At 46.8% G+C, this 27,835-nt stretch overlaps 1 protein-coding gene across 1 annotated transcript in view; it reads right to left on the bottom strand.

Moving 5' to 3' along the window:
- The window catches only part of LOC115108926 (neural-cadherin-like), a 141,981-nt gene that overhangs the window by 40,031 nt on the left and 74,115 nt on the right, over window positions 1-27,835 (bottom strand). The window contains exons 9-21 of the mRNA XM_065009804.1: window positions 25,947-26,115; window positions 25,233-25,403; window positions 24,744-24,916; window positions 23,578-23,745; window positions 23,007-23,256; window positions 22,490-22,617; window positions 21,877-22,063; window positions 18,429-18,572; window positions 16,665-16,948; window positions 14,601-16,209; window positions 10,655-10,748; window positions 9,852-10,036; window positions 7,826-8,052 (exon numbers count right to left, since the gene is read on the bottom strand). Coding sequence (XP_064865876.1) covers window positions 7,826-8,052; window positions 9,852-10,036; window positions 10,655-10,748; window positions 14,601-16,209; window positions 16,665-16,948; window positions 18,429-18,572; window positions 21,877-22,063; window positions 22,490-22,617; window positions 23,007-23,256; window positions 23,578-23,745; window positions 24,744-24,916; window positions 25,233-25,403; window positions 25,947-26,115 — 3,789 coding nt within the window. The remainder of the gene's footprint in view (window positions 1-7,825; window positions 8,053-9,851; window positions 10,037-10,654; window positions 10,749-14,600; window positions 16,210-16,664; window positions 16,949-18,428; window positions 18,573-21,876; window positions 22,064-22,489; window positions 22,618-23,006; window positions 23,257-23,577; window positions 23,746-24,743; window positions 24,917-25,232; window positions 25,404-25,946; window positions 26,116-27,835) is intronic.

Genomic DNA, 27,835 nt, shown 5'->3' with positions numbered 1-27,835 from the left:
TTTCAAGCTCATCACTAAGCTCAGGACCGCCACGCTGACCCTCAACACCCTTCAGTGGTGCGTGCTTAGTCCCCTCCTGTATTCCCTGTTCAACCACGACTGTGTGGCTGCTCATGACTCCAACACCATCATAAAGTTTGCCGACAACACAACGGTGATAGGCCTGATTACCAACGACGAGACAGCCTATAGGGAGGAGGTCAGCGACCTGGCAGTGTGATTCCAGGACAACAACCTCTCGCTCAACGTCAGCAAGGCAAAGGAGCTGATCTTGGACTACAGGAAACAGAAGGCTGAGCACAGCCTCATTCACATCGACAGGGCTGTAGTGGAGCAGGTCAAGAGCTTCAAGTTCCTCTGTGTCCAAATCAGTAAGGAATTATCATGGTCTAAACACGCCAACACAGTCGTGAAGAGGACACGACAACGCCTCTTCCCCCTCAGGAGGCGTTATAGATCTGCACCATTGAGAGCATTTTGACTGGCTGCATCCCCACTTGGTATGACAACTGCTTGGCAGCCAACCCCCTTTTTATTTACACTTTTATTTTACACCGGCTAAATGCACACTCACTGGACTCTACCCACACATTCTACACTGACACTCCAACACACACATCTATATATATATATACTGTAAATGTCACGTACGTCGTATAAATCGGACCAAGGCGCTGCGTGGTATGCGTACATTCTTTATTATATTATAAGAATGAACACTGAACAAACGAACCAAAACAACAAACCGTGATGCTATACAAATGAGTGCTGACAGGCAACTACACATAGACAAGAACCCACAAACACCAAATGGAAATGGCTACCTAAATATGATCCCCAATCAGAGACAACGATAAACAGCTGCCTATGATTGGGAACCATATCAGGCCACCATAAACATAAACATACAAATACCTAGACCTACAAAACCCTAGACATACAAAAACCCTAGACAATACAAAAACTAGTGTATCCACCCTAGTCACACCCTGACCTAACCAAAATATAAAGAAAAAAGAGATATCGCAGGTCAGGGCGTGACAGTAGACTACCTAAGACTACACACGCTCACACACATATTGACACCACACACACATACACACACTTACACATAGAGACACTTTCACACTCTTCATATACAGTGCTGCTACTCTGTTTATTATTTATCCTGATTGCCTAGTCACCCCTACCTACATGCACATATTACCTAACTACCTCGTACCTCTTCACATTGACTCAATATGGGCACTCCTAGTATATAGTCTCGTTATTTTTTTCATTGTGATTCTTAGCAAATTTGTATTATTTTTTAACATTGAACATTTTGCCTGGATTAGTGCCTGGATTAGGATCTGCGCCGCTTCCTCTGTGAGGTAGGGTCGCACTCCACGGATGTTGTAGAGGAGTGGTATTCAAAGTCGTGGAACTGCAGTTGGATTGCAAAATGTAAAAAATACAGTACAGATTATTGCATGGGACAATATATAAACGTTTGATTTATTTTGAACCTTTATTTAGCTAGATAAATCAGTTAAGAACAAATTCTTATTTACAATGACGGCCTACCGGGGAACAGTGGGTTAACTGTCTCATTCTGGGGCAGAACGACAGATTTTTACCTTGTCACCCCGGGGATTCGATCCAGCAACCTTTCAATGTAAAAATCAAAAGTTACAGATTTTAAGGTTGTGACATTAGGTTTTGGGTGTGGTAGGGTCGCAAAAAAATATTTGTGAAAAACATGTAGACCTTAGAAATTCTGTCGCAAAAAAAGTAGGGTCCCCGCTGAAAACGTTTGAATACCATTGTTGTAGAGCATGAACCTGCAGGAGCGAATCACTGCTTTGATGTTTGCAGAGAACAACCGGGTGTTCCCAGGGTCACACCAAGGTTCTTTGTACTTTGGGATGGGGACACTGTGATGGAGATGTCTTGGAGCGGCCAGGCCTTCCCTGGGGAGGAAGGGCAGCTCTGTCCTGTCAAGGTTGAGCTTGAGTTGCTAGGCCCAAGATATCTGCTAAGCACGCAGAGATGCGTGTCACGACCTGAGTGTCAGAAGGGGGTTGAGTGTCATCTGCATAGCAATGATAGGAGAGACCATTTGTGGATATGACGGAGCCTAGTATCATCCATTACTTCCGGGTTGGAGCGAGCGGTCGCATCTGCACTCGGTCCGCAGGTAGTATTACATTTCATTACATTTCATTATAGTACAACGGTTTGATTTGTCTAATCTTAGCAATTTCTTCTTAGCTAGCTACATAGCCGTCTTTGTATCATAGATAATTGCGTAATTATCGTATTTCGTCGTCCTAACGCAGTCTACACTGCCCTGCAGCTAGCCAGCTAGCTAACGTCCACCGTTAGCTAGTCCACCGTCTACCGATTAGCAGCACAACTATTACACTCAACTGAACGACTTGATTAGTGTAGTGTTAGCTAGCTACATATTTGTCTTTGCTGTCTTCGTATCCAAGATAATTGTGTAGTTTAGAGTGTGTAGTTTTATGTCGTCCTTAACATAGGAGACTCTGCTAGCTAGCCAACAGCTAGCCAACGTCTACCGAACAGAACTTCTGCACTCAACAATCCGGTCGCATTTCGCTTCGCTCCACAGGTAGTATCACATTTTTCATTTCATTTCATTACAGTACAACGGCTTGATTTGTTTGATCGTAGCTAGCTACATAGCTAGCTACATAGCCGTCTTTGTATCAAAGATAATTGTGTAGTCTAGAGCGATTTCCTAGGTTAGCTAGCCAGCTATTGTCGTTCTTTTAACGCAACGTAACGTAATCAACACTGCTAGCTAGCCAGCTAGCCCCGAATAGCAGCACAGTAGAAACTATTACACTCAACGGAACGACTTGATTAGTGTAGTGTCAACAACGCAGCCAATGCCAGCTAGCCTACATAGTCAACAACGCAGCCTCTGCCAGCTAGCCTACTTCAGCAGTACTGTATCATTTTAATCATTTTAGTCAATAAGATTCTTGCTACGTAAGCTTAACTTCCTGAACACTCGAGACGTGTAGTCCACTTGTCATTCCAATCTCCTTTGCATTAGCGTAGCCTCTTGTGTAGCCTGTCAACTATGTGTCTGTCTATCCCTGTTCTCTCCTCTCTGCACAGACCATACAAACGCTCCACACCGCGTGGCCGCGGCCACCCTAATCTGGTGGTCCCAGCGCGCACGACCCCGTGGAGTTCCAGGTCTCCGGTAGCCTCTGGAACTGCCGATCTGCGGCCAACAAGGCAGAGTTCATCTCAGCCTATGTCTCCCTCCAGTCCCTCGACTTCTTGGCACTGACGGAAACATGGATCACCACAGACAACACTGCTACTCCTACTGCTCTCTCTTCGTCTGCCCACGTGTTCTCGCACACCCCGAGAGCTTCTGGTCAGCGGGGTGGTGGCACCGGGATCCTCATCTCTCCCAAGTGGTCATTCTCTCTTTCTCCCCTTACCCATCTGTCTATCGCCTCCTTTGAATTCCATGCTGTCACAGTTACCAGCCCTTTCAAGCTTAACATCCTTATCATTTATCGCCCTCCAGGTTCCCTCGGAGAGTTCATCAATGAGCTTGATGCCTTGATAAGCTCCTTTCCTGAGGACGGCTCACCTCTCACAGTTCTGGGCGACTTTAACCTCCCCACGCCTACCTTTGACTCATTCCTCTCTGCCTCCTTCTTTCCACTCCTCTCCTCTTTTGACCTCACCCTCTCACCTTCCCCCTACTCACAAGGCAGGAAATACGCTCGACCTCATCTTTACTAGATGCTGTTCTTCCACTAACCTCGTTGCAACTCCCCTCCAAGTCTCCGACCACTACCTTGTATCCTTTTCCCTCTCGCTCTCATCCAACACTTCCCACACTGCCCCTACTGGATGGTATCGCGCCGTCCCAACCTTCGCTCTCTCCCCCCGCTACTCTCTCCTCTTCCATCCTATCATCTCTTCCCTCTGCTCAAACCTTCTCCAACCTATCTCCTGATTCTGCCTTCTCAACCCTCCTCTCCTCCCTTTCTGCATCCTTTGACTCTCTATGTCCCCTATCCTCCAGGCCGGCTCGGTCCTCCCTCCCGCTCCGTGGCTCGACGACTCATTGCGAGCTCACAGAACAGGGCTCCGGGCAGCCGAGCGGAAATGGAGGAAAACTCGCCTCCCTGCGGACCTGGCATCCTTTCACTCCCTCCTCTCTACATTTTCCTCTTCTCTCTCTGCTGCTAAAGCCACTTTCTACCACTCTAAATTCCAAGCATCTGCCTCTAACCCTAGGAAGCTCTTTGCAACCTTCTCCTCCCTCCTGAATCCTCCTCCCCCTCCCCCCTCCTCCCTCTCTGCAGATGACTTCGTCAACCATTTTGAAAAGAAGGTCGACGACATCCGATCCTCGTTTGCTAAGTCAAACGACACCGCTGGTTCTGCTCACACTGCCCTACCCTGTGCTCTGACCTCTTTCTCCCCTCTCTCTCCAGATGAAATCTCGCGTCTTGTGACGGCCGGCCGCCCAACAACCTGCCCGCTTGACCCTATCCCCTCCTCTCTTCTCCAGACCATTTCCGGAGACCTTCTCCCTTACCTCACCTCGCTCATCAACTCATCCCTGACCGCTGGCTACGTCCCCTCCGTCTTCAAGAGAGCGAGAGTTGCACCCCTTCTGAAAAAACCTACACTCGATCCCTCCGATGTCAACAACTACAGACCAGTATCCCTTCTTTCTTTTCTCTCCAAAACTCTTGAACGTGCCGTCCTTGGCCAGCTCTCCCGCTATCTCTCTCAGAATGACCTTCTTGATCCAAATCAGTCAGGTTTCAAGACTAGTCATTCAACTGAGACTGCTCTTCTCTGTATCACGGAGGCGCTCCGCACTGCTAAAGCTAACTCTCTCTCCTCTGCTCTCATCCTTCTAGACCTATCGGCTGCCTTCGATACTGTGAACCATCAGATCCTCCTCTCCACCCTCTCCGAGTTGGGCATCTCCGGCGCGGCCCACGCTTGGATTGCGTCCTACCTGACAGGTCGCTCCTACCAGGTGGCGTGGCGAGAATCCGTCTCCACACCACGTGCTCTCACCACTGGTGTCCCCCAGGGCTCTGTTCTAGGCCCTCTCCTATTCTCGCTATACACCAAGTCACTTGGCTCTGTCATAACCTCAAATGGTCTCTCCTATCATTGCTATGCAGACGACACACAATTAATCTTCTCCCTTTCCCCCTTCTGATGACCAGGTGGCGAATCGCATCTCTGCATGTCTGGCAGACATATCCGTGTGGATGACGGATCACCACCTCAAGCTGAACCTCGGCAAGACGGAGCTGCTCTTCCTCCCGGGAAGGACTGCCCGTTCCATGATCTCGCCATCACGGTTGACAACTCCATTGTGTCCTCCTCCCAGAGCGCTAAGAACCTTGGCGTGATCCTGGACAACACCCTGTCGTTCTCAACTAACATCAAGGCGGTGGCCCGTTCCTGTAGGTTCATGCTCTACAACATCCGCAGAGTACGACCCTGCCTCACACAGGAAGCGGCGCAGGTCCTAATCCAGGCACTTGTCATCTCCCGTCTGGATTACTGCAACTCGCTGTTGGCTGGGCTCCCTGCCTGTGCCATTAAACCCCTACAACTCATCCAGAACGCCGCAGCCCGTCTGGTGTTCAACCTTCCCAAGTTCTCTCACGTCACCCGCTCCTCCGCTCCCCTCCACTGGCTTCCAGTTGAAGCTCGCATCCGCTACAAGACCATGGTGCTTGCCTACGGAGCTGTGAGGGGAACGGCACCTCAGTACCTCCAGGCTCTGATCAGGCCCTACACCCAAACAAGGGCACTGCGTTCATCCACCTCTGGCCTGCTCGCCTCCCTACCACTGAGGAAGTACAGTTCCTGCTCAGCCCAGTCAAAACTGTTCGCTGCTCTGGCCCCCCAATGGTGGAACAAACTCCCTCACGACGCCAGGACAGAGGAGTCAATCACCACCTTCCGGAGACACCTGAAACCCCACCTCTTTAAGGAATACCTAGGATAGGATAAAGTAATCCCTCTCACCCCCCCTCCCCCTTAAAAGATTTAGATGCACTACTGTTCCACTGGATGTCATAAGGTGAATGCACCAATTTGTAAGTCGCTCTGGATAAGAGCGTCTGCTAAATGACTTAAATGTTAAATGTAAATGTAGTGACCTGATGCATAGAAAGATGAGGAGATGGCCTAGAACCGAGCCCTGGGGGACACCAGTAGCAAGAGTGTTGTGAAGACACAGATCCTCTCCACGTCGCCTGGTACAATAAGAGCGATCTTATTGTACCCTAACCCAATGCAATCCAAGAGTGTGCAGAGCCTGAGATGCCCAGCCCTGAGAGGTTGGAGAGGAGGATATGATGGCTCACTGTGTCAAAAGCAGTGGATAGATCTAGGAGGATGAGAACAGAGGAGAGAGAGTCAGCTATGGCAGTGCAGAGAGCCTCCGTGACACAGAGAAGAGAAGTCTCAGTTGAGTGACCCGTCTTGAATCCTGACTACTTAGGGTCAAGAATATAGTTTTGAGAGAGATAGTGAGGGGGTTGGTCAGAGACAGCACACTCAAGTGTTTTGGAAAGAAAATAAAGAAGGGATACTGGTCTGTAGTTTTCAAGTGTTGGTTTCTTGAGGAGGGGATTCCGGCCCGTTTGAAGTCAGAGGGGACACAAACAGTGGTCAGGGATTAGTTGATGAGAGAAGTGAGGAATGGGAGAAGGTCTCCAGAGAAGGGAAGAGGGGATTGGGTCGAGCAGCAGGTTGTCGGGCGGCTGGACCTCCACTAGTTGCAGGATTTCATCTGGAGAGAGAGGGGGGAGAGAGGTCAAGGAGTAGGGTAGTTCTGTTTGAGTGGGACCAGTGGACTTAATAGGCTGAGTGAATGAGGAGCGGATGTCGTCAACCTTCTTTTCAAAGTAGTTGACAAAGTCGTCGACAGAGAGGGAGGAGGAGAGGGGTGATTAAGGAGGGAAGAGAAGGTGGGTTAGAAGCAGAAGTTTTAGAGTGATTGAAAGTGGCTTTAGCAGCGTATACAGAAGAAGAGAAGGTAGAGAGGAGAGAGTAAAAAGATGATAGGTCATCCAGACGTTTAGATTTCCTCCATTTTCGCTTAGCTGCCTGCAGCCCTGTTCTGTATGTTCGCAATGAGTCACTCATCCACGTAGCAGGAGGGGAGGGCCAAGCTGGCTGGGAGGAAAGGGGACAGTGTGAGTCATAGGATGCAGAAAGGGAGGAGAGTATGGTCGAAGAGGCAGAATCAGGAGACAGGAGGGAGACAGATTTAGTATAAGGGAGAGATGATCGGATAGAAGAGGAGAGAGTAGTGAGAGAGAGAGAGAGAGAGAGAGAGAGAGAGAGAGAGAGAGAGAGAGAGAGAGATTGCGACGACGCATGACCATCTGGGTAGGGGCTGAGTGGCTAGGGTTGGAGGAGAGGTCGACAGAAAAGGAAACAAGGTAGTGATCAGAGACCTGGATGGGGGGGTTGCAGTGACTGCATTGTTGGGAAAGGGTTCGTAAGTTAGCATTTCTCGGTAAATCTACACCTGTTGTATTCGGCGCACGTGACAAATAACATTTAATTTGCTTTGATTTAAAAGATAGAGGGAAGTAGTTGGGGAGAGATAGAGAGAGAATGAGGAAACAGGTATGAACACACAAGGGGGAGAGTTGGTGTGAACAACATGAATGAAAAGGATATGCACCTTTTGGCTGATAAAGGAATCATCTCAAGAACGCCAAGCTCTGCTATGCACCTAGAGATGTATGAGCTAAGATCCCTATCTTCAAGAAGGGAAAACTTTGAGGCGTACCTTCTTCTTATGCACCGCAAGGAATCCATGTAGTTTCTCTGGGCGAAGGTAGCTGTCGCTGTGCACAGAGAAGCGCACGTCCAGCGTCTTCAGTCCTACGTCTGTCAGGCTGAATACGTTGATGGCGCCTAAGCTGACGGACAGGTGTTCAGACAGGAAGCCCCTAAACATATCCTGTCGACTCGTCTTGTCCACCTGGGACTCAATAAAATCCCTGGCAGTGATGCCTGCAGAAGGGAGAAATAAAAAACAAACACACACAAAACACACACACACACACAGAAAGAGAGAGACACACATACACACGTTCACTGAACGTTCACTACTCACTGACAGGCAGAGTGGATCAAAGTGTTGTCAGTCTTGGTTCTATTATCAAATGTCATCTCCAAAACTCCTCTCGATGGACATACGCTGGCTACACGTCAGTTCACTCACCCATGAGGTGAAACTATTTTACTTACTGTTATTTCATTATTTCCAGCGAGACCAAACTCTTTGTTTCTGGTATAAACCATTTGACGGCTTCACTATTAAATAGATTTAGAGGTCAAAGCATTAGCTATGCGTCTCTTCTAATAATATCGGAGAGGGTGGAAAAAGTCATCTTTAATCTATACAAAGTGAAAATGATTCCCTAGTATGCCTAATAGCCTTGTAGTCTATTCATACAATGGATTTTCAAATGTCAAGGACTAACCTGGCAGTTTGAAATTGACCTTAACAATTGGGATATGCCCAGAGAGAGCCACAAGACCAAGACATTAAACTGCATTTGTTTTTGTGAAAAAGGCAGCACATGTTTGACACACACTGCTACTTGAAGTGATAGGGACTATTGGTTGTATAGATGTGTGGTAAAGTACATGCCTTACAGCTTGTAAGGGAGACCGTGAGACCCACATTCAACGTCAAATGCCTTGATCTTTAGGAAAAGCTTAAAAAGCAACCTGGATCCATTGGGTTTGCTAGCTCACAGTGGAGCCTCAGGAGGATCAATTCCAGATCCTGAGACTTTAGAACTAATTTCTTCTTCTTTCTCCTGTTTAAGTTCACTGAGCAGACGCTGGCTGATTCCACCTTAATTCATTTGACAACCTCATCCACTCTAATGTCTGAGTTTATTCAGTCATAAAAACTTGGCAGTTATTGTCTTTCTCAAAGCAAACACATTTCTTGAAAGCTACACTCTATATCTCTCCAACAAAGGAACGAAAGAAAAGGAGAACAAAAAAAACAGATGCTTGGTGTGGGTGGAAAGACAAGTGACAGAGAACGAGAGAAAGGAAAACAAATGGACAAAGTAACTCATGTTGACAGGTTCAGACTCCAGAGATGGTATCAACATAAACTTTGTTAGATAATCTTCTCCTATAGAGCAATCCTGCTGTGGAGTAACAGCAGCAGCAGTAGCATCAATGTAGTTGCTGAACTGTGAGTGGGTCATGACTTGACTAGGGCCTGAAGCTTTCATTTATCCCGTGACCTGACGGGAGAAACTTTTGGCCCAAACTTTCTCCTGTCAAGTCACGTACTGTAGTCATAAAAAAAAACAAGGCTCTGTCTGAAAACCTCACTAGCTGCCAAATTATTACTTCTTCTGTTCTTGTTTCCTGAATTCCTCTCCAAGCTCATTGGATGAGGAGGTCCAGAGAGAGACCTTGAGTCCTATCCTCCAATGCGTTTTGAGAGGAATTGAGGAAACAATAAGGATAGAGGAAACAAGGATTTGACAGCTAGTATTCTTTTCAGACACAGCCTATATCATGAGGGCCCTGTGTTTTTGCTAATCAAGTCACATGACCTGGATTTGAATCATTATTTTAAGCCTTTCCCAGAAATTAGAATTAGACCAAAAATGAATAAAATTGTCTGAGGATGGCGCTATGACGCAAATGAAAAGGGGACAGTTTGATGAAAAAGCTTTAAATAAAGGTTAAACCGTGACATGATAAACCAAAACACAAGGTCCTATCATAGACTGTAGATTAGATTAGAACGACACTGTCACGCTGCTGTAGCCTACCTGTGAGACGCAGGGAGGCTGACAAATGGATTGCCTGGTCCTCCAGCTCCCGCACGTGAACTGTGACCCCCGAGACCACGTCCGGCCACACCCCATCCGACACGCCCACTCTGAGATAGTAGCTGCCCGCTAGGGTATTCTGTCTGATGGCCAGGTGACCTGTACTCTTGTCTAAGGTGAAATACCTGTTGGTAGGGCAGGAACGTTGTGGAAAACTTGAATGACTGGGTAGTATTTATTACGACATGCAAATGGAAAATATTTAAAAAATATATATAAATAAGGAAATAAGTGTCTATTATTGGACAAGGCCAAGTAGTTCCTCCTTGTTCAAGTCCATATGAATGAAACAGGAATGTGTAAAATATGCAATTGGGATTTTTCTTTTACTCCCTGACTGTGATGGATGCTAAATTGTAAACAATCACGGAGAAAACATTCTTGATCTTTTTCCCCCCACAATTCCACCAGTTGACAGGATACAAATGCATCCTCCGATTGCTCTGAATATGATTGCCATGTTCAGCATAGTAGCAATCACTGTTGATTATATTTCTTCATCATTTCAACACATAGGGAACGTTCTTTAGGGGTTGAGGCCATCGGATCAGATGTTCATGTTGAATAAGCACTCGCTGACCAAGTATGAAATGGTGTTGCTTTTATATGATATCCTCCAATCCCTTCCATCTCTATTTGTATATATTATAACTGTTTAACTGATTAACTGTCCTGTACATAGAGATCTCCTGTAACATGTTGTCAACGGTGTCTTCTTACTTATAGACAAACATAACACCTACTTCATTCCTCTTGCATCTAAGGTGTAGGTCTTGTTGTCCCAATCATCAGGATCAGGGGCATAGACCTTGCCCAGTGAAGTAGTCTGCATCTTTCCTGTACAACGCACACAAAGACATTGATTTTTGTCTGAAAACAAACCCAACGTGATAGAGGCCCCAGGTTGCTTATCTTTAGCCCTTTTCTTATTTGCTGTTCTGTGATTCTGCTGTTTCTGTTCTTCCTATTCTGTTCATGAGTGTGAAGTCCCGCTGTCTGGGTTGAATAGACTCCCAGTACTTGAGCTGCGAGGAGCACTGAGGGCTTAAGGAAGTCAGGGCTATCTCAGTATGGATTATGTTATTATCGAGTCCCAGCACCAGGGTACTGCAGCTGGGTAAACAATGGGAGCCTGTATGAATGTATGTGTCATGTTGCTGCAGTGTTTCATACAATTACTGAAAACTAAACTGAAACAGCCAGGTCCATGATCAGAATGTTAATTGGCCTAACAATCCCCCCTGAGGAACACCACAGATCGTAATGTTCAGGTCAACATTAGGGCCAGATACAATTAGTAGAGTGGAGAGTGTGTGGGGGGTAGAATGTTGTTAAACCAGAAAGAAGGATTTGCAATCAAGAATCATGAAATGCTGAAAAGAAATTGTAATATTAGCCGCAGGTGTTTCAATTACGCATTCAGACAACAGAATAGATACGCAGAAAGAACCTTTCCTACCTTACTCAACTCTTAGTCCGCATCCTTCCTGCTGTGCTAACTTGGGTAAAATCCTGGACCCATATTCACAAAGCATCTCTAAATTGGAGTGCTAACATATGATAGATTTTACCTTTTAAATCATAATGAATAAAAGGGGGAATAAAAATCTGACCCTAAATAAGCACTCCTTCTCTCAGACTCCTTCTCTCAGACACTCCTTCTCTCAGACTCCTTCTCTCAGACACTCCTTCTCTCAGACTCCTTCTCTCAGACACTCCTTCTCTCAGACACTCCTTCTCTCAGACACTCCTTCTCTCAGACACTCCATCTCTCAGACTCCTTCTCTCAGACACTCTTTCTCTCAGACACTCCTTCTCTCAGACACTCCTTCTCTCAGACACTCCTTCTCTCAGACACTCCTTCTCTCAGACTCCTACTCTCAGACACTCCTACTCTCAGACTCCTTCTCTCAGACACTCCTTCTCTCAGACACTCCTTCTCTCAGACTCCTACTCTCAGACACTCCTTCTCTCAGACTCCTACTCTCAGACACTCCTTCTCTCAGACACTCCTTCTCTCAGCCACTCCTTCTCTCAGACACTCCTTCTCTCAGACTCCTTCTCTCAGACACTCCTTCTCTCAGACTCCTTCTCTCAGACACTCCTTCTCTCAGACACTCCTTCTCTCAGACTCCTTCTCTCAGACACTCCTTCTCTCAGACACTCCTTCTCTCAGACTCCTACTCTCAGACACTCCTTCTCTCAGACACTCCTTCTCTCAGACACTCCTTCTCTCAGACTCCTTCTCTCAGACACTCCTTCTCTCAGACACTCCTTCTCTCAGACACTCCTTCTCTCAGACTCCTACTCTCAGACACTCCTACTCTCAGACTCCTTCTCTCAGACACTCCTTCTCTCAGACACTCCTTCTCTCAGACAATCCTTCTCTCAGACACTCCTTCTCTCAGACACTCCTTCTCTCAGACTCCTACTCCCAGACACTCTTACTCTCAGACAATCCTACTCCCAGACACTCCTACTCTCAGACACTCCTACTCCCAGACACTCCTACTCTCAGACACTCCTACTCTCAGACACTCATACTCTCAGACACTCCTACTCTCAGACTCCTACTCTCAGACATTCCTACTCTCAGACACTCCTACTCTCAGACACTCCTACTCTCAGACATTCCTTCTGTCAGACACTTCTACTCTCAGACACTCCTTCTCTCAGACACTCCAACTATCAGACACTCCTACTCTCAGACACTCCTAGACACTCCTACTCCCAGACACTCCTACTCTCAGACACTCCTTCTCTCAGACACTCCTTCTCTCAGACTCCTACTCCCAGACACTCTTACTCTCAGACAATCCTACTCCCAGACACTCCTACTCTCAGACACTCCTACTCCCAGACACTCCTACTCTCAGACACTCCTACTCTCAGACACTCCTACTCTCAGACATTCCTACTCTCAGACACTCCTACTCTCAGACTCCTACTCTCAGACATTCCTACTCTCAGACACTCCTACTCTCAGACACTCCTACTCGCAGACACTCCTTCTCTCAGACACTCCTCTCAGACTCCTACTCTCAGACACTCCTACTCTCAGACATTCCTTCTGTCAGACACTCTTACTCTCAGACACTCCTTCTCTCAGACACTCCAACTATCAGACACTCCTACTCTCAGACACTCCTAGACACTCCTACTCCCAGACACTCCTACTCTCAGACACTCCTACTCTCAGACACTCCTACTCTCAGACATTCCTACTCTCAGACACTCCAACTCTCAGACTCCTACTCTCAGACATTCCTACTCTCAGACACTCCTACTCTCAGACTCCTACTCTCAGACACTCCTTCTCTCAGACTCCAACTCTCAGGCACTCCTTCTCTCAGACTCCTACTCTCAGACACTCCTTCTCTCAGACTCCTACTCTCAGACACTCCTACTCTCAGACTCCTACTCTCAGACACTCCTTCTCTCAGACTCCTACTCTCAGACACTCCTACTCTCAGACTCCTCTCAGACACTCCTTCTCTCAGACACTCCTTCTCTCAGCCTCCTACTCCCAGACACTCCTTCTCTCAGACACTCCTTCTCTCAGACACTCCTACTCTCAGACACTCCTACTCCCAGACACTCTTACTCTCAGACAATCCTACTCCCAGACACTCCTACTCTCAGACACTCCTACTCCCAGACACTCCTACTCTCAGACACTCCTACTCTCAGACACTCCTACTCTCAGACATTCCTACTCTCAGACACTCCTACTCTCAGACTCCTACTCTCAGACATTCCTACTCTCAGACACTCCTACTCTCAGACATTCCTTCTCTCAGACACTCCTACTCTCAGACATTCCTTCTCTCAGACACTCCTACTCTCAGACACTCCTACTCCCAGACACTCCTACTCTCAGACACTCCTACTCCCAGACACTCCTATTCTCAGACACTCCTACTCTCAGACACTCCTACTCTCAGACATTCCTACTCTCAGACACTCCTACTCTCAGACTCCTACTCTCAGACATTCCTACTCTCAGACACTCCTACTCTCAGACACTCCTACTCTCAGACACTCCTACTCTCAGACATTCCTACTCTCAGACACTCCTACTCTCAGACTCCTACTCTCAGACATTCCTACTCTCAGACACTCCTACTCTCAGACACTCCTACTCTCAGACATTCCTTCTCTCAGACACTCCTACTCTCAGACACTCCTCTCAGACACTCCTTCTCTCAGACACTCCAACTATCAGACACTCCTACTCTCAGACACTCCTAGACACTCCTACTCCTAGACACCCCTTCTCTCAGACACTCTTACTCTCAGACACTCCTAGACACTCCTACTCTCAGACACTCCTAGACACTCCTACTCCTAGACACTTCTACTCTCAGACACTCCTTCTCTCAGACACTCCTAGACACTTCTCTCAGACACCCATACTCTCAGACACTCATAGACACTCCTACTCTCAGACACTCCTGGACACTCCTACTCCTAGACACTCCTACTCTCAGACACTCCTTCTCTCAGACACCTTCTCTCAGACACTCCTAGACACTCCTTCTCTCAGACACTCCTTCTCTCAGACACTCCTACTCCCAGACACTCCTCTCAAACATTCTTACTCTCAGACTCTCCTACTCTTAGGCACTTCATGAATACCAAAAGTTGACTGAAAGTTGTCTGACACTTGTCTTAAAGTGAGGAACTCACCCCTCCGGCTGTGGACGTAAATCTCCTTCTCTCCCTCCTGGTGGGCATTGTCGTTTTGGTCGCCCACAGTGACGGTGAGTGTGTTGGTGACCGTCATTGGCGGACGACCACTGTCCGTCATGACCACGGGCAGGAAGAACTCCCTCTGCCGCTCGCGGTCGAAGCGGTGCAGTGCCGTGAGCGTTGCCGTGCCATCGCCATGGTCTTGCAGATGGAAGTCAGGGGCGTAGAGGCGAGGGAGAGAGAGGGAGAAGGGAGGCCCGTTCTCAAGGGAGTCCCTGTCGATAACGTGGAGCAGGGTGGAGGTCTGGTTGAGCCACACCACCTGTGGAGCAGGGCTGTTCTCCCAGAGGACAGGGTTATAGGTCACCTCCAGCTCTGGCCCATTGTCATTTACATCCAGCAAGCTCAGCTGGACCGTGGTGCTACCCGTCAAGGCTGGACTACCCTGGTCTGTCGCTAGGACAACCAGCTGGTACTCTGCCACAATTTCTCTGTCCAGCGGGCAGGTCACGGTCATGATGCCGTTTCCGTCCACTGTGAAATGGCCGTACAGGTCTGACTCTGGGGAGATGCTATAGATTATTTCCCCATTCAGGTCAGAGTCTAAGTCGCTGGCCGTCACCTGGGTGATACTGGTTCCCACTGCAACATCTTCTGGCAGAGGGGCGAGGGGGTAGGAGGTGGGGGCGAACACTGGGACGTGGTCATTCTCGTCCACCACCTGGATGATGCAGTGGATGAGGCTGGAGAAGTCGGAGTCCTTCACACGAATGGTGAGGTTGAATTGTTGCTCGCCGGGCCTCTCGTAATCCAGCCTCTTTCTCAGCCTCAGAGTTCCAGACTGCTCTGCTTTGTGGCTCACCATGTAGAACCTCTCCCCCTGGTCCCCTGCCACCACACTGAAGCCCAGCAGGCCGTGAGGCCCTGAGTCTGGGTCCACAGCATCCAGCTTCAGCACGGTTGAGTCTGGAGGGCTGCTCTCAGACACACGAGCCCCGCACCACTTGTCTTTGAACCGGGGGGTATGGTCATTCAGGTCCGTGATGATGATAGTGGCGGTAGCCGTGCCCATCATACCCTCTCCATCCTTGGCTTCAACCACCAGCTGGTGCCGCTCTGCCACCTCCCTGTCCAACCCACCGGTTGCAACTGAGATGGTGCCTGTACTGGCGTCAACGGTGAAGAAGTTGGCGGCTCCTGCGTCATGCACGTTCTCGATGATACGGTAGGAGAGGATAGCGTTCTGACCCACCGCCGTGTCATCAAGGTCCGTCGCCGTCATCTCCATGACGAAGGTACCTGGGGGTGAGTTCTCGGCCACGTTGCCGTGACAGGCGTCGGGCACGCAGACGAAGGAAGGCGCATTGTCATTGATGTCCCACACGTTGATGATGACATCAGTGAAGCCGGTGAGCCCCTCCCCTTCCTCGTCTGTGGCCAGGACCACAAAGCGCCACACTGCCCGCTCCTCGCGGTCCAGTGTCTTCTGGGCGTACATTTTCCCTGTGATCTCGTCGATCACAAACTTAGACTCCGATCCCTGACCATGAAGAGAGTAGCGCACGGCGACTTGGTCTGCATCCTTGTCTGGGTCTATGGCTGTAACCTGGAAAGACACACAAAACTCATCAACATCGGTGTGTGTGTGTGTGCCTCTCTTTATAAGCATAAAGCCCATCAATCTATCTTCTCAGCCATTGGTTATGAAGTAGAAAGTAGACTAGTTATGTACATGCATGACATACAGAAGCATGGATTTGATGTTTATGCTTGATAAAGATTATTCTGGGTACCTGACTGTTTGTGCATTCAAAATGAACCCCTGGCTTGTCAAACAACAAAACTATGTCTTGACTCAAGCAGAAACAGACAGGCACTCAGGCTAGAGACAGAAATATCTTGTAGAGTGATATCCATTGTAGTCACCAGCTACGTCTAGCACATGTACAGTATGACATACAGAAGCATACATTTTACATGATTGTGTGAGCCTCGGTACCTGACTGCACAAGCTGAACCAGACTGGCACCCAGGTTAGAGAAAAAACTCTGAGACACACACCTGAAGCACAAAGACCGGCGAGCCATCCAGCTCCTCGGTCACTGAGCCGTAGTACTCATTCATAGAGAAGACTGGAGCCTCGTCGTTCTTGTTGACCACATTGACCACCACAGCGGCGTAGTCCTCCCACTTCCCATCCGATGCCAGCACCAGCAGCTTGTACCTCTTCTGCAGCTCGTAGTCCAGAGGCTGGGCGATGAAGATGGTTCCCACTTCAGGCTCCATGTCAAACACCCCTCCGGTGTTGCCCGATGTGATCTGGTAACGCAGCTTGGCGTTGGCACCTGTGGTGGGACCAGGGAGGGAAGAAATTGACATTCTGGAAGGTGGAGTTCTGGATGCTGTTCTTAGAGTTAGGGCAAGTCTGAAATTGCACCCTTTTCCCTGCATAGTGCTCTAAAGTGTACTATATAGAAAATAGGGTGCCATTTTGGACAAAAGTACGTAAGTAGCTTTGGCAAGAGCCTATCTCCTGTTTCTGTAGCGTGGGGCAGCTTGACGTACTGTACAAGTACACCCCCTGGACAGGATGCTGGTCTAATGCAGGTCCTTTTTGGACATACCTCATTGTTAGCTAGCATTATGTGCCAGACTGTTCCTGCATTCAACAAGTTGATGTTATTGTTACCTTGTTAACAAGACAATGACATGTTGGGTAGAGCAGAAACAGACTCTGCTGTATGTAAACAGGTGGTAGGACTCCATTCCTGTGTAAGGTACACCTGCCAAATTGAACTCCTGCCTATGTCACCTTGAGGGTTTGAGAAATGGACCAATGAGGAAGTAGATATCTGAACGTCTCTGCTGTGTCTCCATGGACACCATCCAGTGGGTTTACGTTACCCAGATAAATTAATCCCCTGTATGTTTCATGGCTCCCCTTTCAATCAGTCTGTTGTGTTAAAGCCCAATGTAAATGCTAGTCTAATCTCTGCTGTTAACACAAATCAGTAGACAAAGCGCTCCCTCTGGGCTCTCCAATAAGCTTATACTGCAGTCGAGCCCATGTGTGGATTTTTTAAACAAGACAGATTGGGCTTAGGCTCCCGGGCAGAACTGCTAACTTTCAATGTTGGGGGCTGGTGCTTTCTGGTCATTCATCATGGCTTGGTTGAGGCTAGTGCTACATATACTACAAGCTAAGCCGCACCGACCCCGCTTGCGATAAATGCTTGATTAACAAGCCAAAACATGGCCGATAAAGGGATATTACGCCGAGTGTTGCTGCTGAATCAGGGATGAGCTGGTTTATCACACCAAATCCCACCCTCCTACTGTGTAGGAGTGTGTCTGTCTTTTTAGAACATGTGGTGTGGCATTACTTGACGATTAAATGGCTGCGTCCTGATGTAGCACAGGGTGGCTCAGCTCGTCTCAGCATGATTTAATCAGAACTGAATCCAGATTTTTTAACATTTGTAACCCTTCACTGCCCTCACTGTCTCACTGAGTCCGGCATTTGGGAAAATGTCATTATTTCATTGACAGTCAGTCACCCCTGACCAAAGTGTAGTGTCACACCAAGGACAGTTTTGGCCAAGTACAAAATGTGAAAAACAGACTTTCCCCCTCAGGTTTCAAAAGTCCCCATGAAATGTTAAACCTGTGCCAGGTTACCTTCCTCACTGCCCCAGTGCCATAACCTGCACTCCCTAGAAAATAGAAATGTTATCAATGTGTAACACTGCCATGACTGCCAATGTGTCATCCCTGTTTTTATCCTCTCTCTTTCTTCCCCTGTCATCTCATCCTTCCTTCCCATACCTTCGTCTTCGTCATTAGCTCCGACGGTGACAACAGCCAGGCCGACATCTGCATCCTCGTCAATGCCGACTTCATAGAGACGCTGAGCAAAGACGGGTTTGTTATCGTTCACGTCGCTGATGAAAACCCGCACATATGCTGTGTCTGCAAGAAGAACGACAAGAGGAAGGAGATTAAACGCCATGGAGCTACAACTCGGTATGTCATCCTCCGCTCTCTCTCTCCTATCATCCTAACACTTCTCTTTCCATCCAATCCCTCTTTACATCAGAGGATGTCGGCAGTCACAGTGTGAGCCAACTACACTTTTGAAGGGGAGAGAAGCACTTAACCCAATGTAATGTGCCTCACTTGACAAGGGAATCAGAAATAGTGTTATTCTCGATTAGGTGTTTGAAATGACAGAAATGATTCAACCATGGTTTTAGCCGGGTTACATTTTGGCAGAAAACAACTGTGATTAGGTAGACCTTCTCAGGAACAGACTTTTCTAAAAGAAAACAGATGAAGAACCTATCCACCTCTCCTCTGGGATGATAAAATATTTATGACTCGACAAGTGTTTACGTCTCTGTCTGTCTGGGTCCATTTTCAGACCTTTATTTTTTTTAACTCAAACATGATTATCTTTCTCTAAAAAGGTTGCTGACATTTTTGTCGTAAGTGGTATGTTTAGAAGGTCATGTAACATGGCCATGTATACAGATGTGCTTCTATTTCCACCACATCTCTCTGCTTTTCTCTGCACGCTCTCTCTTCCTCCCTCCCTCTCCCTCTCTCCCTGGCCCTATCCCCATCTACCCCCCCTCTCTTTCCTTTTCCTCCCTCTCCCAACAGACAGGTAGTATTTGCTAAGGAGATGAGCCCTTCTGCTGGTGCAGATATGTGGCAGAAGACAACGCCAACACAGCGCTAAGGCTCATTGGAAATGCTAAGCAGCCCCCTCACATCCCCCGGAGAGGAGGCTTTGCTGTTCCAAACCATCACCCTTACCTCTAATACCTTCTCCACAAACATTTGTTAAAAAAACCTCATTCGTAAAGCAAAGCTTCCTATTACATCACCTGCGATACCGAAACAGAGTTAATTCTTAATTCTGCCATCACGAAGGACCAAGCCAAAAACAAAATTCAGATTTCTGAACAGCAAACTGCGAAATTAGATGTTTTTGTAAAATGATGTACCACAACCCTCAGAGAGTTTCTCTACAGGGAAGAGACAAGAGGCTGTCTGGTTACGCTGTTAGAATGAATGAAATGAAAGATTCTCTTTTCATATGCCCTCGCAGGAGGCAAATAGAATGCTATAGGCATTTATTGTCTATGTAAAACAATGTGCACAGTGCATGAATTCCTTTTGTACTTTGTTTCAGCTGAGCACATTGGGTTTAACAGTCCTAGCTATACACATTACAGTACTTAATGTTTTATTTTTGGGCTGCGGATCCAACTTTTCTGACCTATTTTTCTCTGGACTAAAGATCCCGACGCTTCTAAGCATGTGTTTTTGCTCTAATTTACGCACAGTCTCTGTTCTACTTGTAAAAATTCAAAACAGGCTACTTGTCACGCCCTGACCTTACAGATCCTTGTTATTCTCTATGTTTGGTTAGGTCAGGGTGGGATTTGGGTGGACATTCTATGTTCTCTATTTATTTGTGTTTGGCCGAGTGTGGTTCCCAATCAGAGGCAGCTGTCTTTCATGGTCTCTGATTGGGGATCATAGTTAGGCGGCCCTTTTTCCCTCCTTCAGTGTGGGATCTTGTCTTTGTTTGAGTGCATGTAGTTTGCACGACGAAGCTTTTCGTTCGTTGTATTGTTTATTGTTTTTTCTTGGTGGAACATTTAAATAAAATCATGTACGCCTACCACGCGGCACCTTGGTCTCCTTCCGACGACAAACGTTACACTACTCTGGCGAATGGGGCTTGTTTAATCAAGTTAGATCAAAGCTGAATCAATGTCTGCACAATCACATAATGATAGTATTCTACATAACAGAACTGAATATAATAGCATAGTATAACATTACTGTATGACAAAAAACCCTCTCATGTGGCCAAAACTCAACAGGCAAAATACACAGGTAGGCCACTAGGCAAAATACACAGGAAGGCCACTAGGCAAAATACACAGGTAGGCCACTAGGCAAAATACACAGGTAGGCCACTAGGCAAAATATACAGGAAGGCCACTAGGCAAAATACACAGGTAGGCCACTAGGCAAAATACACAGGAAGGCCACTAGGCAAAATACACAGGTAGGCCACTAGGCAAAATACACAGGAAGGCCACTAGGCAAAATACACAGGTAGGCCACTAGGCAAAATACACAGGAAGGCCACTAGGCAAAATACACAGGTAGGCCACTAGGCAAAATACACACGAAGGCCACTAGGCAAAATACACAGGTAGGCCACTAGGCAAAATACACAGGTAGGCCACTAGGCAAAATACACAGGAAGGCCACTAGGCAAAATACACAGGTAGGCCACTAGGCAAAATACACAGGTAGGCCACTAGGCAAAATACACAGGTAGGCCACTAGGCAAAATACACAGGAAGGCCACTAGGCAAAATACACAGGTAGGCCACTAGGCAAAATACACAGGTAGGCCACTAGGCAAAATACACAGGAAGGCCACTAGGCAAAATACACAGGTAGGCCACTAGGCAAAATACACAGGTAGCCACTAGGCAAAATACACAGGAAGGCCACTAGGCAAAATACACAGGTAGGCCACTAGGCAAAATACACAGGTAGGCCACTAGGCAAAATACACAGGAAGGCCACTAGGCAAAATACACAGGTAGGCCACTAGGCAAAATACACAGGTAGGCCACTAGGCAAAATACACAGGAAGGCCACTAGGCAAAATACACAGGAAGGCCACTAGGCAAAATACACAGGTAGGCCACTAGGCAAAATACACAGGTAGGCCTCTAGGCAAAATACACAGGAAGGCCACTAGGCAAAATACACAGGTAGGCCACTAGGCAAAATACACAGGTAGGCCACTAGGCAAAATACACAGGTAGGCCACATAATTTAGAACAATGCTGTAGGCTACTTCCAAACAACACAGTGTAACTCAAGAAGATCTAAATACATATCCTCATAAAACTGAGATCAAATGGTTGGTATGCAGATGCTGCATGGACGTATCACCGGGAAATGTTGAATAATAATCATTCAAGATTGACAGTGAGAAATGTGAAGGGAAGGAGAGCACACAGATTTGTGTGGAAAATAGAGGTAAAGAAACACATGCTTAGAACGTGATATGCACAAAAGCTTCTGGTCCGAGAAAAGTCGGCTCCGCAGCCACTGCCTTTTGTGTTTTTACAGGACTGCAGTAGTCAAATCAGGGCATATTTATAAGATACCAAAACATCACTGCAAACCTTTTTGCTATGTTATGCCCTAATATATACAACCCAGCCCTCACCAAAGTTGGGCTGTTTGTTCCTCCCGGGCCGTGCTGACTCCATGCTGTCTTCAGACTGCACCTCCAGTAGGTAGGATCCCTGTGCCTCGCGGTCAAAAACCGCCTCTGTATAGATGGAGCCTAGCTCTGGATCCACACGAAACAGACGGTGGTCCCCACTACTGTCACTCAGGAGGGAGTAGGTGATCTATAGGACAGGGACAGAGTACAGTTAATTACGGTATCCATATTAGGAGATTTCTGACTTCTGTACGGCATCCATATTAGGAAGTCAACACATTACATAAATTGGACAACTTCCTAATATGGAATCCGTAAAGGATCATTCTATCACATCCATGTGGTCACTGTAACAGATGGAATCACCAACGATAAACGGTGAAGGGGAGTAATTGTTCTATGTATGAGTCACATGACTGTTCATAGAGACTCGAGTCACTGCAAACACTATCATTATAGTGTTGCATAGCTTCACAGTTGTACGGTCAAAGCCCCACAGGCAGAATAACACATAATCCCAACCTGCTTGACCACCACAACTATGTGATGCTAAGTTATGGATGGGTCAATGGATATTTTGTTGTGTTATGTTAGATGTGGATGTGCCACTAACCTGTCCGTTGAGACCCAGGTCCTTATCGTGAGCAGACACCTGGAGGACCATGGTCCCCACCTTGGCTCCCTCAGTCACTGATGCCTCATAGATGGAGGAGGTGAAGAAGGGAACGTTGTCGTTCACGTCTGAGGGACAACATATGACAAATCCTTATTTGAAAATATATTTCTGCACCTATAATCAAAACTGTCATGAGACTATTTCAAGTTAAAAAAAGGGTTCCGTATGGAGTTTTCTCACTGAACTTTGTGCAACTGGATGTATAAAATTACAGCTTTCAAAGAATACGAGATATATACAGCTGAGAAGAAGAAAAAGATGAGTCATGAATCAATGTCTATTGAAGACAATAGTGAATGCTTACAGTTCACCCAGGGGCGGCTCTAACTTCCTCTTAAGTCAAATGTTCACTAAGTCTCCCACTGACATCCATGCAAAAATTTTGACATAAGTGGAAGTTAGGATTTGCCCCCTTGTGATGAGGTGTTTGCAGGGTGTCTGAGCTGAGACCTACCTGTGACGTTGACATAGATGGTGGTGAATGCAGCCAGTGGTACTGCCGCCACGTTCTGAGCCCGCACCCTCAGGGAGAAACTGGGTGTGGTCTCATAGTCCAGCGGCTCCGACACCAGGATGGAGGCAGAGCCGTCCTCGCGGTTGGGCGACAGGTAGAACCGCACAGGCATGTTAGTCTCCGGGACCACGCCCTCCTCCAGGTTGTAAGTCACCCTGGGGTCGCCGAGCAACGAGGTTGCTTTGATCGTCTGATGTAAACGGAGAGTAAACAATATTTTTTTGCGAGGGAATTACGACAAAAACATTCAATGGGATTTTCTGTATAATATTACATTTATTCAGTTGTTGAGTAAATTCCATTATAAATTACAGCAGGTTGGTCAAGTCAATTAGTGCTCCTTGACTAAATCTGAGCCTGCAATTGAACAATTCCTCAAATATTTTCCAAACGCTTGAGTAACGTGTGTGCAGCCAGCAAACCGAATGGTCAAAACAAAGACACCCCGAAAGTCCATAATGGGATAGACTTCCCATGCCACCCAGGCTGGTACCCGGACTGTTCCACGCACCACGATGGAAGTGTCCCTGGCTGTGTTCTCTGGGATGACCACGCTGTAGCTGTCCTTTTCCCACTGCGGGGGCTGGTTCTTCACATTGGTAATGGTGACAGACAGCTCCACAGATGTGCTGCGATTCCCCCCATCCGTGGCAACTACTTCCCGTGTGATGTAGGACCTCTGCCATCAAAACAATAGCGAGAGAATAAGATCTGGTTACTGCTAACCCTAACCGTAAGCCTTAATCCCTACACCCTCCCCTAACTGGTTGGCTGACCTGTGATTTGGGATGGTTGACTAACTGGTTGGCTGACCTGTGATTTGAGATGGTTGACTAACTGGTTGACTGACTGGTTGACTGACCTGTGATACGGGCTGGTTGACTAACTGGTTGGCTGACCTGTGATTTGGGATGGTTGACTGTCTGGTTGACTGACTGGTTGACTGACCTGTGATATGGGCAGGCTGACTGTCTGGTTAAATGACCTGTGAAATGGGCTGGTTGACTGGCTGGTTGACTGACTTATTGACTGACATGTTAGATGGGCTGATTGACTGACTGGTATGGTGGAAATTACAAGATTATGTTATAATGCTGTTCTTGCATCAAATGGTTGTTTTATGCAACAGAATAAGGGGTTGTTAGAATGCTCATCTGTGTGTGTTCTACTGAGGATGGGCTTCTGGAAGATTTACGATGTCTTTGGATGATACCGCATTCCAGAGCATGAGTTAATGTTTCTGTTCTTTAAGGTACCAGGGAGAGATGCCTCCAGGGACAGACCCTGGTCTCTACACAATGACATACTGTCTGCTGTGAATTCTAAGTATTTTTCATACAAATCTTAACCTTGTGACCCATTCCATACATCTGTTGTTTGTCAAGTAGACTGAAAGAGGATGGACTTTGCTATAAAATGCTGTGGCTCAAACCAGCTGGTTGAGTTCTCAGTGATCACCTCCAGGGGGGATTATCGACCAGCTTGTTGAGTTCTCAGTGATCACCTCCAGGGGTGATTACCGACCAGCTGGTTGAGTTCTCAGTGATCACCTCCAGGGGTGATTACCGACCAGCTCCATTACTGCACTAATTAAATAATAACGTTTGATGATTTTGAAGAAATCTAAGTCTCTCCTTTTGATTGCAATAATTCCACCACACTGGTTATGTGACAGACCTGTGATATGGGCTGGTTGACGTACACCCAGCCGGTAACAGGGTTGACCCTCAGGTACTCAGGCTGCTCCTGGGACATGGAGTAGGTGACGACGGCGTTGGTGCCAAAGTCATCATCGTGCGCCGCCACACGCAGGAAACTGGTGCCGATCATGGTGTCCTCTCTCAGAAAGTCTGTGAGAGACAATATAGACCAAACAATATGCTCCTCACTCTGGAGCAAGGTCACGTTCTGTCACAACTTTGGCGAACAGTATAGACTGAATCAACAGACCACAAATCATTTGTTTAAATGCTTATGTATGTTTATGTATGCTTACATTAAGTAAAGAGTTACTATGCATAACGCATAGTACATAAAACCTTTTCTAAGAGCTTTGGTTAATAGTCTATATCATGATAACGAATGGTCAGTCTGCCATCAATCATATGTATTAGTATTATATTATACTTTTATCATATGTATTATTATGTATAACACGACACTCACACTCGTAGCGCAGGTTCTCAAACTTGGGGCTGTTGTCATTGTGGTCCTGGATGAGGACGTTGAGTTGACAGATCCCTATGAGGGGCTCGTCTGCCCAGTCTGTAGCCGTCACTGTGATGGAGTACTCTCTCTGACGTTCCCGGTCGAACCGCCGTGCCGTCACGATCACACCTGACACAGAGGTCAGATGCCTAAGGTCATCACTAGGGCCCCTGAGTTTTTCATGAGGTAACTATGTGACCATGAAATTGAGGAAATGCTCTGGGCCCTAGTTTTGTTCTATAATTTTGTTTCCTGAGTTTTTTCCTGAGTGGTCGGGAAAAACTCAAGAACTTAGTCACACCTCGTTAATAGGATAGCTGTATTTGTCATGACATGATTGATTATTGTTATATTTATCCTGGGTCCATTTATGATTAAAACAGTACATTGTTATACTGCAAAACGTGATCGATGGGTCGATAAATAGAAATTAAGTATGAGGTGTAATACTTCATTTCAATTGCACAGGTATGTAAAGGGCATTTATTTGACAATACCATTAAAAATATATATTATTAAGAGTATCAAGACTGCATGGGAATTGTTAAACCTGTTACGCATTTACCCCTGGTCTTAAATCCTTATTGTTTCCATGCTACACATCCTGCTTGGTTATGGCTAATTCAACAAGTACCACCACAGCTAACTGGGATCCTTGCCCTCTGTACCTACCTGTGTCAGGATGGACTCTGAAGGCAGGCATGGCTCTGTCTCTGTGCATCAGGCCATACTTGACCTTCCCATTGGCCCCCTCGTCTGCATCCACCGCGTGCACCTGCAGCACGAAGGTCCCTGTGGGCTGGTTCTCCAACACAGACGCCTGCTCCCTGTACTTCTGACACTGAGAGAGGGAGGGAGGGAAAATAAGGTGTGGGAGAGAGAGACAGAAAGATAACGAAAAAAAAGAAATGGCAGATGGGGTGGGTTCAGACTGAATCCAGAAATTAGGTTAGAAAATACTCATTGTACTATGTAGACATTTGCACAGTACATGTGATAGGATTGAAAATAGAGCAATACCATTCCTTTCTTTGAAGGTCCACCACCGCATCAAACCACAACTCAACATTGCCCCACCCACCCTGCCTTTCCCTGGTATCATGTCTACCTTAACCTTGATGAGTCTACCCCAGAGACAGAGTCTCCAGTGACTCACTAGAGCTCTGTTAAATTAATACACATACAAGTAAAATACTGTTAGTAGAGAGAGAGAGAGAGAGATCACAATATGCCCAACAGGAAACTATACATATTAGCAATAGGAATATCAAAGTACTAAGAACATACTATATATGCAAAATTATGTGGACCCTTCAAATTAGTGGATTTGACTATTGCAGCCACACCTGTTGGTGAAACGTGTATAAAATTGAGCACACCGCCATGCAATCTCCATAGACAAACATTGGCTGTAGAATGGCCTTAATGAAGAGCTCAGAGACTTTCAGCACCTAGGATGCAACCTTTCCAACAAGTCAGTTCGTCAAATTTCTGCCCTGCTAGAGCTGCCATGGTCAACTGTAAGTGCTGTTATTGTGAAGTGGAAACATCTAGGCCAAACAAGATCACAGAAGGGGACCACTGAGTGCTGAAACGCATAGTGTGTAACAGGCTGACTACACCGCGAGCGGTGTAGTGTTGCAAAATAAATGTGGAAATCAATATTATTCAATTATTGCACCCACACTGCTCTCACGCGCCAACGAACGCCTGCGTTGTCAAGGGCTGAAATAGAAGTCAGTTCTCTTTGTGATGCAGATCGCGCTGCAAGTCCTGCCTCTCCCATCTCCTCATTGGTTTGTAGAAGCAGGTACCCTCGTGCCATCTCCTCATTGGTTATACCCACGTGGGTGACTGAATGACGAACGACGTCAGTGGCGGTAAGGCACCTAATTTATGAAAGTTGCCAATTGCAATATAAAGTCAACATAAGAAAAAGCCTAGGAGGAGAGATGACTAGAAACGATTCGGTTGACCTTTTTACGTGTGGATTAATTGTCAGAGTAGAGGACCTTGTGCATTTCAGGTAAAATAACAACTCAATGTTTATATCCTAGGATAAATTAGCTAGCAACAGCAAGCTAGCTAAATAGGACAAATTAGCTAGCAAGTGCAAGCAAGCTAGCTAAATTGCCATAAATGTTTAATGCTTTTCAACCTGTCTCCAAATTAATGTAATTGGTTCAGTGTGTTTTGATATTTTAATCTGCGTGTCGTGATTGCGCTTGGTGTGGGGGGACAAAATACATTTATGCACGATGACACACGCGCGCAGCCGGTTTGGGTTCCGTGAAAAGCTCACCGCCATTGGACTGGAGTGAAGAAACACGCAGATGGACGAATCTGGGTTTGGTGGATGCCAGGAGAACGCCACCTGCCCCAATGCATAGTGCCAACTGTAAAGCTTGGTGGAGGAGGTACAATGGTCTGGGGCTGTTTTTCATGGTTCAGGCTATGTCCCTTAGTTCCAGTGAAGTGAAATCTTAAAGCTACAGGATACAATGCCATTCTAGAAGATTCATGACAATGCCCCTGTGCCAAAGCGAGGTCCATACAGAAAT

The sequence above is a fragment of the Oncorhynchus nerka genome, linkage group LG25 (genome assembly GCF_034236695.1).
Source record: "Oncorhynchus nerka isolate Pitt River linkage group LG25, Oner_Uvic_2.0, whole genome shotgun sequence".
NCBI classification, from domain to species: Eukaryota; Metazoa; Chordata; class Actinopteri; order Salmoniformes; family Salmonidae; genus Oncorhynchus; species Oncorhynchus nerka.
This window is presented reverse-complemented; position numbering and strand designations above follow the sequence as displayed.